General features: G+C 41.8%; 1 protein-coding gene across 1 annotated transcript; it reads right to left on the bottom strand.

The window, feature by feature from the left end:
• Nucleotides 1-295: 295 nt before the first annotated feature.
• LOC104078726 (1-phosphatidylinositol 3-phosphate 5-kinase-like) lies at nucleotides 296-11,828 on the bottom strand (the record flags this gene model as incomplete). Its single annotated transcript, XM_009580480.1, is given in 9 exon segments — nucleotides 296-464; nucleotides 577-685; nucleotides 1,975-2,088; nucleotides 2,585-2,763; nucleotides 4,138-4,309; nucleotides 5,916-5,987; nucleotides 7,734-7,834; nucleotides 9,339-10,522; nucleotides 11,702-11,828. Coding segments are annotated over 9 exon segments (2,227 nt in total), but the record flags the coding sequence as incomplete, so codon positions are not given.
• Between the last annotated feature and the right edge of the window lie 72 nt (nucleotides 11,829-11,900).

The following is an 11,900-nucleotide window of genomic DNA, read 5'->3' as shown; positions in this document are numbered from 1 at the left end:
GGGGGTGAGCAAGCAGCTACGTGGGGTTTGTTTGCTGGCTGAGGTTAAACCACCACAAAATGACACTCTCTCCCCTCAGATGCAAGTTGTGCTCTACAACACAATACTTTTATTATCTGGCCTCAAATGATTTTCTGTTCCAATCAACCAGCTCTGTGGTCTTAAGCAGTAAAGGACATTCAGCACAAGCTGCCATAACACACTATATAGCAACTCCACTACAGGGAGAAAAAGTATAAAAGAACCTCTTCCCTTTTATAACCAAAACGGTATCAGTGTTGCTCATGAGTCCAACATGTGTCCTCTTACCTATTATTCCAGGCTTGTAGCATCTCACAAAGTCCTTGCTTTTTAGCTATCAGAGACTCAAAAACAGATTGCAGCTGTTGAGGTGTGTCTAATGATGATGAAAGCAGCCTTGCTTGGATTTTCTCAGTCCAGTTTCGAAACTCCCCCTCTTCCATCTGCCAAAAGTAAAACTGTCAGTGTTCTGTGACCAGAGATGACACTAGATCCGAATGGCTTCTCCACACACTTTGCAGCCTATGGTCTGCCAATGCAGAAATAGTCCATTACCTCCTTTTGGGCAAAGAGGTCTTCCATCTTCTCTTCTCTCGTTTTGCTGAAAGTATCTGTTTTCAGAGAAGCAAGGCGATCATCAACAGCAAGATACACTTGTGACACCCTGTCGACAGGGATGCAAAGAGTTAAGCTGTGACTACTTGTAATATCTTCAACATTCTTTAAGAAAAGTCTGAATGCATTTAAGGTTAGCGTTTAAGAACACAATAGATGACACATGACAGTCTTCTGCACAGTAGGCTATCCCACTGAATTTACAGAGAAAGTTGTAAAAACTCATTACTATAGCAGAAACCTAGAATTTACACACTGACATTCCTCTTCACAACATATTCTTAGCAGTGGAAGTTGTCAGAGAGCAATACAAAGATCACAAACACATTACTAGAAGAGGGAAACTGTTGTGTCATCTGTGTCTAAAAACAATCTGGGACTGCAAGCTACACCTCCACCAGAAGGGCTCAGAGACAGGCAGAGTGAGTAACTCTATTTCAGCTCGAAACAAAGTTCCACAGGTTCGAAGTCAGGTGGTCACAGAGACATCAGTCATACAGGAATGCTGCCACCAGGCAGAACAGCAGTCAGGCTGCTTTTAATAGAGTTTCCATCATGCCTGTCTCCCACTTTTTTGTTCCTACATTTAGAAGGTGTCTAGGCTTACAGTAGTTTACCTTAGACTATAAGAAGGTACCAGATTGTGTGCTGTTACCATACTCAATAGCTAACAAAGGCAATGTCTTTTACACACCAGAGAGTTTAGTTGCCACATGACCAATATAATGAAAACAGTTGTTTGGACAATAGATTTGAGCAATGCCTTTGCAGTTTTTCTGGACTGAAGGCAGGATTTAAACTTGTTTAGGGTAAGGGTACAAAGTGTTACCTGCAGTTTTCAGATTAAGCCTTCTAGGACTACCTCCTCTGTTCCATTTTTAGTATTAGAGGGAGGAATTAGAAAGACTTTAGCTGTGTTTGAAAAGGCATTTTGTAAGAAAAGGTGACATTTCAGACACTAGCTGATGGTCAACATTTCAGTGGCTACTTGGCAACATCATTCAGAAACATGCTATACCACTCAAATATCAGTGCAACATTCAGGGATGGAGAAGAGAAGAATCTTAGTTTCTACTGGCTATGTTTCAGCTGAATTGCCGCTAGACGAAAAGGTGAGAGATCAGTACAGACAGAGCAGGTAAAGGTAATAAAGAAGATTCCAATACTGCTCTTCCTTAGAAGCATATGCACATACCAACGTGTTTAAAACCATTATTTTTCTATTAAACAATGAATATTTAGCAAGTCTTATCTATACTAGCAAAAATGATGTTGTGTTCTGCTAATAAAAGTCCGAAATACAAATAAGCTGCGGAATGCATTAAAAACAAAGCTTACTTTTGAGAGAAATCCTTGAGATCCTGCAAAATAGTAACCTTTGACGGAGCCTGCCGTTTGATGTAGATCTTGGGGAGTGGGACACACACTTCAAGCAGCCGGATTGGAGAGTAGCTGAGAAGGCAATACGACAGCTATTAACAAGACCCTCCCCACATAGTACTAATTCTACACCATATTGCGGTTTGCAGCCCTTATATGAAAAGGGGCACTGTCAGTGTGTCCCGGACTTTAGTTATTTTTAGTAGCAATAACACCCTGTTCATTTATCTCCTAGGCAAAAAGTAAAACCACGGATCATATTGCAAAAAACAAAATTCTGAAAGTTTTTGAGATTTAGACAGGGAAAAGTGTTCCCCTTCTGTATCATGAACTGGAGCCATCCATTCTCAAGAACACTAAAGACTCTGCCCATCCCATCCAGGACAGTGATGGCACCCACAATGCCCTCTGCAAGCCAGCACACAATCCTGCACTTGCAGTTATAGTGCAGTTATGCTGTCCCACGCTGCACTCAAAGTGAAGAACAGACCTGATGAATCTGTACTAGAGCTATATGCATCACATAGTACTAGAGAGAGAGAAGGAAGTTTTTAGCAGCGGACCTTACCTGAAAGATGCCACCATCTGATTATAGGAAAAATACTGGTGATAGTCATGGTGAATGGAATGACCACAAGGCTCTGCATTGGCCCTTCGAGTGTACTGGTGCCCATAGAATCTCAGCTCAAGATATTTTGCAAAAGACATAGACCAAGAATCATTGGACAGGGGAACAACCGGTGTCACCTGAAAAATTGAAAGTCAAGTGTCTTAATTTCATCCTTCAATCAAGATTAAGGACAGACTAACCTAGACAGCAATCTAGTATTTCTAGAACCAGAAGCACCCATGACCCTGAAACATACTAAACAACAACAAAGATAGCATTTATGCAAAGCTAAGGCCACATAGTTACTATACATTGGATAAACAACAACTGCTAGTTGATGATGACAGGCACTAAGTTTGGGGGAGTGCAAACATATCCTTGATGGAAGCCTGTATCTGGGATACTATTTCTCTGCATAGAGACAATTTCCAGCAACCCAGTCAGCAGCAGTGGTTTTATCAGATACTTTTTCCGCGGTGATTCTTCAGCTACAAATACATTGGTATTGCTCTGCAGTGTATTTCAACTTCAGCAGTGCTTGCAAGCTTAGAGTAGCCACCACTTTATACATACTTAAGAGCCACAAACATATTAGTGTTTACATGAGCACACAGAAATAAGAGGTTATAGAACAGGTGTATACACAGCAGCATAGGGCTTGCCTTCAGCAATTACATTAACTTCCCCCAGGTATCTTTAAATCCAACACCCATGTTTAAGCCAGCATAAGTAGGTGAATTGAGTCATCCACATGGGTAATTGAGATGTTTTACGTTTCAGGCACTGCATGAATCTTTTTTAATTAAGTTTTATTCTCGTCTCTTTGACAGCTCTTAAGTTTTAAAATGTTTAGCTAGAGATGAGTATCCAGTTGGTAATGTTTTCTTAGCTAAATTACAGAACAAGTTTCAGATAATACACAATCTTACTATCCTGTGGTTTTTTTAAAGCAATTTACCATTCCTCTAACGAAGATTTTACTTACTTTCTATTGACTACTAAAGGAACTCTAGTCATCACATTGACGCAATGCAGACTGTCCAGTCCATTAGCAGATCAAAGAATACCAAGTGGTTTTAGCCAATTACTAAGCCAGTAGGTCTCAGTGCCTGCCCTTCCCCATACATACATTCTTTTGATGCTCGTACTGATTCACTGCAGGGAAGGGACCATACTCTTCACCTCCAAGAGGGCAACTCCATTTCTTCCATGTGTCAGAAATCAGTTTCCAGCAATATATCAACTCCACTTAAGCCTATCCTCTCAGAGCCAGGTTTGACACTTTCCAACAGGACTACCTCACACTAGATGTTTCACCCTCAATGGCCTGAATTCTACAAGAGGAATTTGTAGATACGCAAGAACATCTGTATCAGTAATAGATTTTGTGCTAGTTTAGCCATAGCTCCAGGGATGAGCGCTTTCTCAAAAATGCTGCCTTTCCGTACAAGGCCAGTCACAGCAGGAATACTAAACTGGAATAGCAATGATTCTTAAGTCCTCATCCTTACCTGTTTGCACAGTCTACACCAGGAGTACGTAAGAATGGTGTGCTGGTACCCAGGGACCGGGGAGTCCAGCTCCTTTAACACAATTTGCACACAGCCTTGCCCATGAACAAAGCGACGAATGTGGTGCACCATTGGGGTTTCACAGAACATGCTGGGGCATTGGTAGGAAGGCCTTATCGAAAGACATGGAAACACTTATGAACGATCATATGCTAGGCACTGCTGAAGAACTGATTCAACATATCTAATATGCCTTTAATATCATGGTACTATTTATCTTTACTGTAAAAGTTTCCTAAGCATTTAGTGAAGGCTGTTTCTGCAGAATGAATTGTACTCATTTAGAAATAGCATGTAGAGAAGTTCCCTCGCCAGCAAAGGCTATATAGGTCCCAAAAGCAGTAACTGGACACTGGTTGCTATCACAATCTTTTTACAATGAATCACTTTCTACCAACATATTCCATTTAGTCCAAAAAATATGGATGAAGCACCTGGAAGTGCTTGACACCAAATTAGAAGACCATTTTGGCAGTGCACCAGAGCAAAGGCTACTGAGGACAAAGATGTGCCAAAGAGCCTTGAAAATGGTAATGTCTCAGCTCCTGAAGGAAGAGGTGAGCAAAATAGTGCCATATAACCTCTCTGAACAGAAAAAAGACCCTTCTTTGGATGGGTTTCTTTTAAGTCAGGGAGGAGACTGACATCAGAAAAATAAAAGCTGAACTGTTTAGGTACCAAAGTGAAATAGGGAATTCTTCAAAAACAGAAAGAATCTAAAAAAGCCCAGATCCTCCTTCCTCATATGAAAAAAAAAAAAAAAAAAAGGAATTTTAATTACTGAAACTATGGAGATTGACAAGCATTCACTTTAGCACACACTAGCTAGTCAGCAGAGGAAAAAAAAGAATTTAAAAGTGTGCAGCTAAGCTCCTCCTCCTCATTGATCAGCACATGGAGAAATACTTGTTCCTCCAGAGAAGGCTGAACATGAAGAGCATTTTGCTACTGCAGGTGGCCAGTGGAGAGAACAGAGTAATCTTGTCTTTTGAGGAGCCACAGGCTACCTATCCAGCTTCACAGCCTGCTGAGACTCTGTATGGGGTTCTGGCAGTACTGGTTATTACTGAAATGTATCAACTTGCACCTCTGTCAGCAGAAATAAATTACACAGTACTTTACCAGGGTTAAAAGTGTTCTGGACCATTTACATTAGCCACCTTGCAGACATGACAAAGCCTAACTCTGAGACATTCAGATAACACTACAGGAGTAGGGTTTTTTCCAGAACTCACATGAAAGTTCAAGCAAGAACCTCAGAAAATTGTGATCAGTACAGTTGCTTGTCTTGAAAAAGAGCCATTTGGAATACATACTCTTAACTAGACCCTTAAAGCCCTAATAGCTACAAGAAAGTGCTAAGTGAACACATTTGTCTTTATGAACTTGTAATTCTTGTTTCGTAATCTGTTCTACTTCATCATTAAAGGAAATAAGAGGGGCAGGGCCAAAGTGGGAAAGCAGTGGATGTATTTGCTTGTAAGAAATGAATTCTTAAATCCAGTTCCTGTTTCACTACCACGTGATAATAAAGCAAAGGGAGCAACAGATTTAAGTGGTAAGCTTTACTAGGACACAACCAGCTCTGCAGACTTGCATGCTATTCTCCTAAGTGCACAGGAAGTAGAGTCTGTGAAAAGGGCAGCAGGTCAACCTCACAGAGCTATCAAAAGCTTTTGTTTTGTTTAGAATAAGATTTAGAATAAGTTCCTCCTCACCTGAAACAGTAGCGCTCCAGAAAAATCCCTAGAGTCAGGTCATTTTTCCCATAGAACTCCATGGTCACAATCCTAAAGCAGAGAAAGAAAAGCTTTAAAGGGTGGATGCTGCCACTGCTAGCTGTGCAATGCCCTTTAGGTGCACAGATCCGCACCCACTGCTGGCTTGTTTTCAGCCCTGTATACCTTCAAAGGCTTTTTTTCCTCTTGACTACCCATTCTAGATCCCTGCTGTCAATTTTGCTAATAATGAGATCAGAGACCTACTAGAACAACTTTAGTCGAATACAATTCAACTGCACTTTCAAAGATCACGTTCAAGAATATCTAGGCACAAAAGTCTAGACAGCTTGAAGCCTCAAACACTAACATTTAAACAGTTACAGAAAGGGTACATCCACAAGATGAAAACAGCCTTAAGAAAACTTTACTTTTCTAGAAGATTTAATAGCAACTTTTATTTTCTCAGAACCTAAGGTGACCAAGCCACTTAAAATGTGTAAGTATCAGTTTAATTATCACAATTCAGACATCTCTAATATCAGTAATTTACATCCTCTTACTGTTGCTGTTTAATGAGCTTATCACCACCTTCTTTGGTTTCCTGTAAGAGACCCATCTCTATATTTTCACCTGAGCTAGATGATGAAACATCAAGACCTGTCCTGTTTAGTAGAGCTAGAAGCATGTCATAAGTTGCACACAATTAACAAATTGCAGCCCCCTAAGCTGGAAATACAGTTAAAGCTCTTAACGCCAGTGACTATAATATGAGAAAGATAGCAATATATTCAAATGCCACTCCCATGTAATACAATCTAGCAGTATTCTGAGATTCTCTCAAGTCTTATTTTTGGGCTTGGACATTCTTCTGTGTTCATATACACTAACTCTTCCCCACAAGACTGCATGCAGTGTCCTCTCCACACATACATTACTCTACAGTGAAAGTACCAACTAAAGCATTTAGTTTTATGCTGGGCTTTCTCATTTAGGCTGGGCAGTGTGCCCAGGTGGCCAAGAAGGCCAATGGCATCCTGGCCTGTATCAGAAATAGTGTGGCCAGCAGGAGGAGGGAGGTGATCGTGCCCCTGTACTCAGCCCTGGTGAGGCCGCACCTTGAATCCTGTGTTCAGTTTTGGGCCCCTCACTACAAGAAGGACACTGAGGTGCTGGAGCGTGTCCAGAGAAGGGCAACGAAGCTGGTGAAGGGTCTGGAGCACAAGTCTTATGAGGAGCGGCTGAGGGAACTGGGGCTGTTTAGTCTGGAGAAGAGGAGGCTGAGGGAAGACCTCATCGCGCTCTACAACTACCTGGAAGGAGGTTGTAGCGAGGTGGGGGTTGGTCTCTTCTCCCAGGTAACAAGCGATAGGACAAGAGGAAATGGCCTCAAGTTGCACCAGGAGAGGTTTAGACTGGACATTAGGAAAAACTTCTTTACTGAAGGAGTGGTCAAGCCTTGGAACAGGCTGCCCAGGGAAGTGGTAGAGTCACCATCCCTGGAAGTATTTAAAAGACGTGTAGATGAGGCGCTTAGGGACATAGTTTAGTGGGCATGGTGGTGTTGGGTTGATGGTTGGACTCGATGATCTTAGAGGTCTTTTCCAACCTTAATGATTCTATGATTCATGCCTTGGGATACTGCTATGGATCCACCTAACCAGGCAAGACAAAATTCTTTTGGCAACAGTTCCTGTTACAGGACGGGCACAACCTACCAAGGAGTCCTCAAAGAAATACCGCTATGAGGTGAGCACTGACCTTGACTTAGGAAAAAAGATAGCAACTATACCAGCTGTAGAAGAGTAGTTTTCATACCAGGGGCTAACACAGGCACTTGGAGCATTGCTGGACTGAGCAGAAGAGCTACTGAAGAGAACACAGAGCCTCTGATGGTTTACTGGACTCAGGCAATCCACCTGGTAGAGAGAAAACAACCCATTTACTGGTTACAGACACCTCCATCCACACACAACTCCTGATGACAAAATCCTATTTTAGTAGTGTTATTTACAGACCAATCTCTGCTTGCTCCTTTTGTACAGATTAACCTTGCATTATCTATGAGCTTCAGGTAGACTTGTACCATGTATAATTGCTAACTGCCATTTTTAGAACTGCATAACTAATATGCATAATGAAACCAATGCACACGCATGTGCTTCTGTGGAAAGGAAGCCAAGGGAAACAGTAAACAACAAAAGCGCTGAGACAAACATCCAGAGTCTCCAAAGCACTGTACAGTTTAAGACACCTTGGAGTCAAAACTCTGCCAATATATTATACCTCAATTACTCATTCAGGCTATAGAAAAACTTCCAACTTTCTGTCCTCTGTGAAGAGATTTACCACGCTGCTGCTGGAACAGAGCTGCTTGCCCTTCCACGCCCTACAGAACTATGAAGTTACCAAATACTTTTCTTTGATCACTGAATAAATTTAAAACAGCATCAATCAGTCTGATCCAGAGTAAGGGCTAGTCTTCCAGTTCATAAGATTATGGCCTGTGAAGCTATACAGATTTGCATTTAAGCACTAAAAAGTGACTAAAGCACTAAAAAGTCATTAAAAAGCGACTTCTACTCATGAACTTGGGGACTGATTGGCTCAGGGACCAAAATATTTGACTATTTCCAGAGATCAGTTCTGCTACTCTTGTTCATAGACTTTTTTCCTGAGCACCTTCCAGTTCAAGAAAGTTCCAAGATCCTTTTCCTCCGATAAAAATTAGTTTCTTTCATGGCAGTTTCCCAAAACTTTAAATATTTTGATTACAAGCACATACTGCCTTGCTTTGAAATTTCAAAGAAGATTCCCCCCCTCCATTATGAGATTCTGACATTTCTTCAGATCTTTTACTTTTACAAACTTTTACAAAGAGAGAAATACTTTAATTACAGCCTACTGCTGTTTCCATGACATTAAGCCCTCTGAAAATGAAAATATTACACTTTTAGAAATCACCAATACAAGCAGCAAGAAAGCTCAGTTTCAGAAACAACTTCTTTAAGTTTGCTCCCCCTTCATGTACTCATTTTCAGGAATCACTCATGTACAGCTGAGCTGATAGGCAATGTAATACACTGATTCTTGGCTGACTTTCTGCATTTCTCAGAAAGTAGAGTCTCACCATCTCTTTCCTTCTCAGGGAAATTTTGCAGTCAGTCTCTTGTTCTGCTTTCTTATATCCACACAGTCCCTGGTTATACTGACTTGTACCCAGAGCACTGCAACCTAAAATGCAGTTTTGACCCAGTCAACCCCCACCCTCCCACAAAAAAAAAACAAAACAAAAAAACCCCCACAACAACAAAAAACCACCACACAAAACTCTGGTTTAACATTTAATGAGACACTACACCTTCTGTATTACCAGGAGAAACTGATGCTGATGTAACCTGGGTTTTCAGCTTTGAATCTTACCTTATGAGACCATGAGGATTCAGTCTGAGCCGGTCCCTTCTCATCCTCTTCAATTCTGCACCCAGTTTTTCCAGCAGGGACACTAGACACATCCTTACTTTGGGCAAAGGGATCTGTGCTTTTCTGTAGTATCCTCCCTCCTCTGGCCCGATAGTCAGCCAGCATTCTGGCTAAGCTCTGGCTATCACCTAGATGTTCTGCTATTCTAGTATTAACCAACTCGTGAGAAGGTAAGATTTGGATAGCCTTGGCTTGGATACTCCCATTCATCCCTTGTAGTCCGGAGAGATCCCGCAATAATTGTCTCTTCCTTCTGCTCTCCAACTCCTTGTATTCCTTATTGAGGAGAGGAGACCAATAAACTTGCTCAGGGAAGTATTCTCGGGCAGGGCACCTCATGCCCTTTTCAGTCAAAAGAAATGGTTCACGGAACATCATTACAGGAGAAATACAGAGAATGACATCTTTCAACTCCTGCTTAAATGCTGCAGAGTAAGTCTTGAGACGATCCTCAGAAGAAGTTACCTCTTCCATAACATATAAACCAGTATCATCCTGGAGGGGGTCTCTGAAGACTCTCATCTGACTCTTGGACTCCTGCAGATCATCTGCCTGTTGAAGAGGCTCTAGTGTCTGGCTATCCAGAGTGACCAAGTGCTGGTCCATGCCATGGAGGGGCAGCAGGGACGTTTCAGGTATTGCAGGAGGTACAGAGTTGAACACTGGAAATGGTGACTCCACTTTGTGGTGCTCTTGCTGTTTTGAGGACGCCGTTTCCAGTTGACTGTTCTCTTGGTCACCTCTCTCAAATAAACCTCTTTGTTCAAGCAAGCTGACCTCAGAGGACACTGACTCAGAAATTACAGGCAGCTTTTCAGAGGATAGTTCAATGTCTCTGACTGCTGTGCTGAAATCCTCACCATTGAAGAGGTTCTGTTGTTCATTTTCATCTCCTGGCTCCTCAATAAGGGAGTGAAAGGAGGTGTTTTTGGTCAGAGTAGGGGGCATGGCAAACTCATCCATCAGGAAAGAGATTTCCAGCTGGGAATGATAAGCCACACAGACCATGAAGATCAGAATCTCTTTCACACGGGCCAGCTCGTACTCTGCAGCACCACACAACTTGATAGTGCAACCCAGGTGCTGGGGACACCCTTCAAAGAACATCAGGGTTTTTGTCTGATCTAGAAGGAAAAAAAAAAAACAAAACAAAAAACAAAAACCCAAACCATAGGAGTTAGGATGACAACTACGGTTAACCTGCTCTTAGGTATCTCACACACTGAAGAGACTGTAACAGAGACTAAGAGCAAGTAACACTGGTAGCACAATCCAGCTGCAGAAATTCACATCACTATACAGAAATAACTTATTTTTACAAGCAAAACAAGCATTTGCTATAAAACTTTGCCTGTTTTGTAAAACAAGTCATCATAAAGTCCAAGTGAAGGCCACATGGAACATGTTGGCCTAAACGGGATATTCTAAGATTACTGTAGAGTCTGCAGCAGTGAAGCAAAAGAACTGCTATCGTCCCAGGGACATTTGCTCATCTTTACAAGTCAAAAGCCTACAAGATTTTGAGCGCAATTTAAAGGCTGGAAGGGGGCATGGGGAAGTGGAAGGGGGGGAAGAGATGGAAAGACTGCATCTCCACAAAGATTTGCATCAACAGCATTTAAGTGTGCCAGCACCACTGGTAACCTGTCAAGCAGCATGTCTTCCTTCTTCCTTTGCAGACTTCCACTGCCTAAAGGGGGTTACTGAGAAAAAAGGAACCTGATTTCACAAAGGTGCACAATGACTGGACAAGGGGCAGTGTGCACAAATTGCAACAAGGCAAATTTTGATTGGGTATGTTAAGGTTGGACCAGATGATCTTTTGAGGTCCCTTCCAATCCGGGCTGTTCTATGATTCTCTGCTTCTACGTAGAAAAATTCTTTATGCTGAGGATGGTTAAGCCCAGAACAGGTGCCCAGACAGTCTATGAAATCTCTGTTCTGCAATATTTTCAACAGTTGGCTGACAAAGCCTTAGAAATCTGATCCTGCATTGAAATTAATCCTTCCTGTTTTGAACAGGAAGTTGGACTAGACAAACTCCAGGGTGGTGGGAAGAGAAAAAACAGTTTGGAAGGAAGAAGCCAGCCTAACTAAAATCTAGTGTGTCTCATCTTAGTAAGATGATGCTTTCCTGTCCACAGACAGTTCACTGTAGTTCCAAGATGTAACAAAGTAAAGAAAAATGAGTAGGAAGGATAATACTTGATCACACAAGGCACCCAACAGTTCAGATATAGTTAAGAGGAGCAAAGCATTTATCTCTTCACACACACAAGCTAAGAACATCAAGCTTTACTCACCATTGGGCAACTGAAAAACTTGCATATAAAATTTATGACAGGTTCCTAAACGTGGTTTGGTCAACAGTTGATCCATTGACATCACTAAGTCTCCCTGGGTCATTCGACTTACCCGGTCTAACACTTGCTGTAAAAATGGAAAGAACAGTAAGAATCTACACTAGTATCTTTAGCTTGCTCTTAAAAACTGGGGGGGGGG

This window comes from Fulmarus glacialis, unplaced genomic scaffold (genome assembly GCF_000690835.1).
Source record: "Fulmarus glacialis isolate BGI_N327 unplaced genomic scaffold, ASM69083v1 scaffold1046, whole genome shotgun sequence".
NCBI lineage: Eukaryota > Metazoa > Chordata > Aves > Procellariiformes > Procellariidae > Fulmarus > Fulmarus glacialis.
The sequence above is the reverse complement of the archived record's forward strand: the minus strand, read 5'-3'. Positions and strand labels throughout refer to the sequence as shown.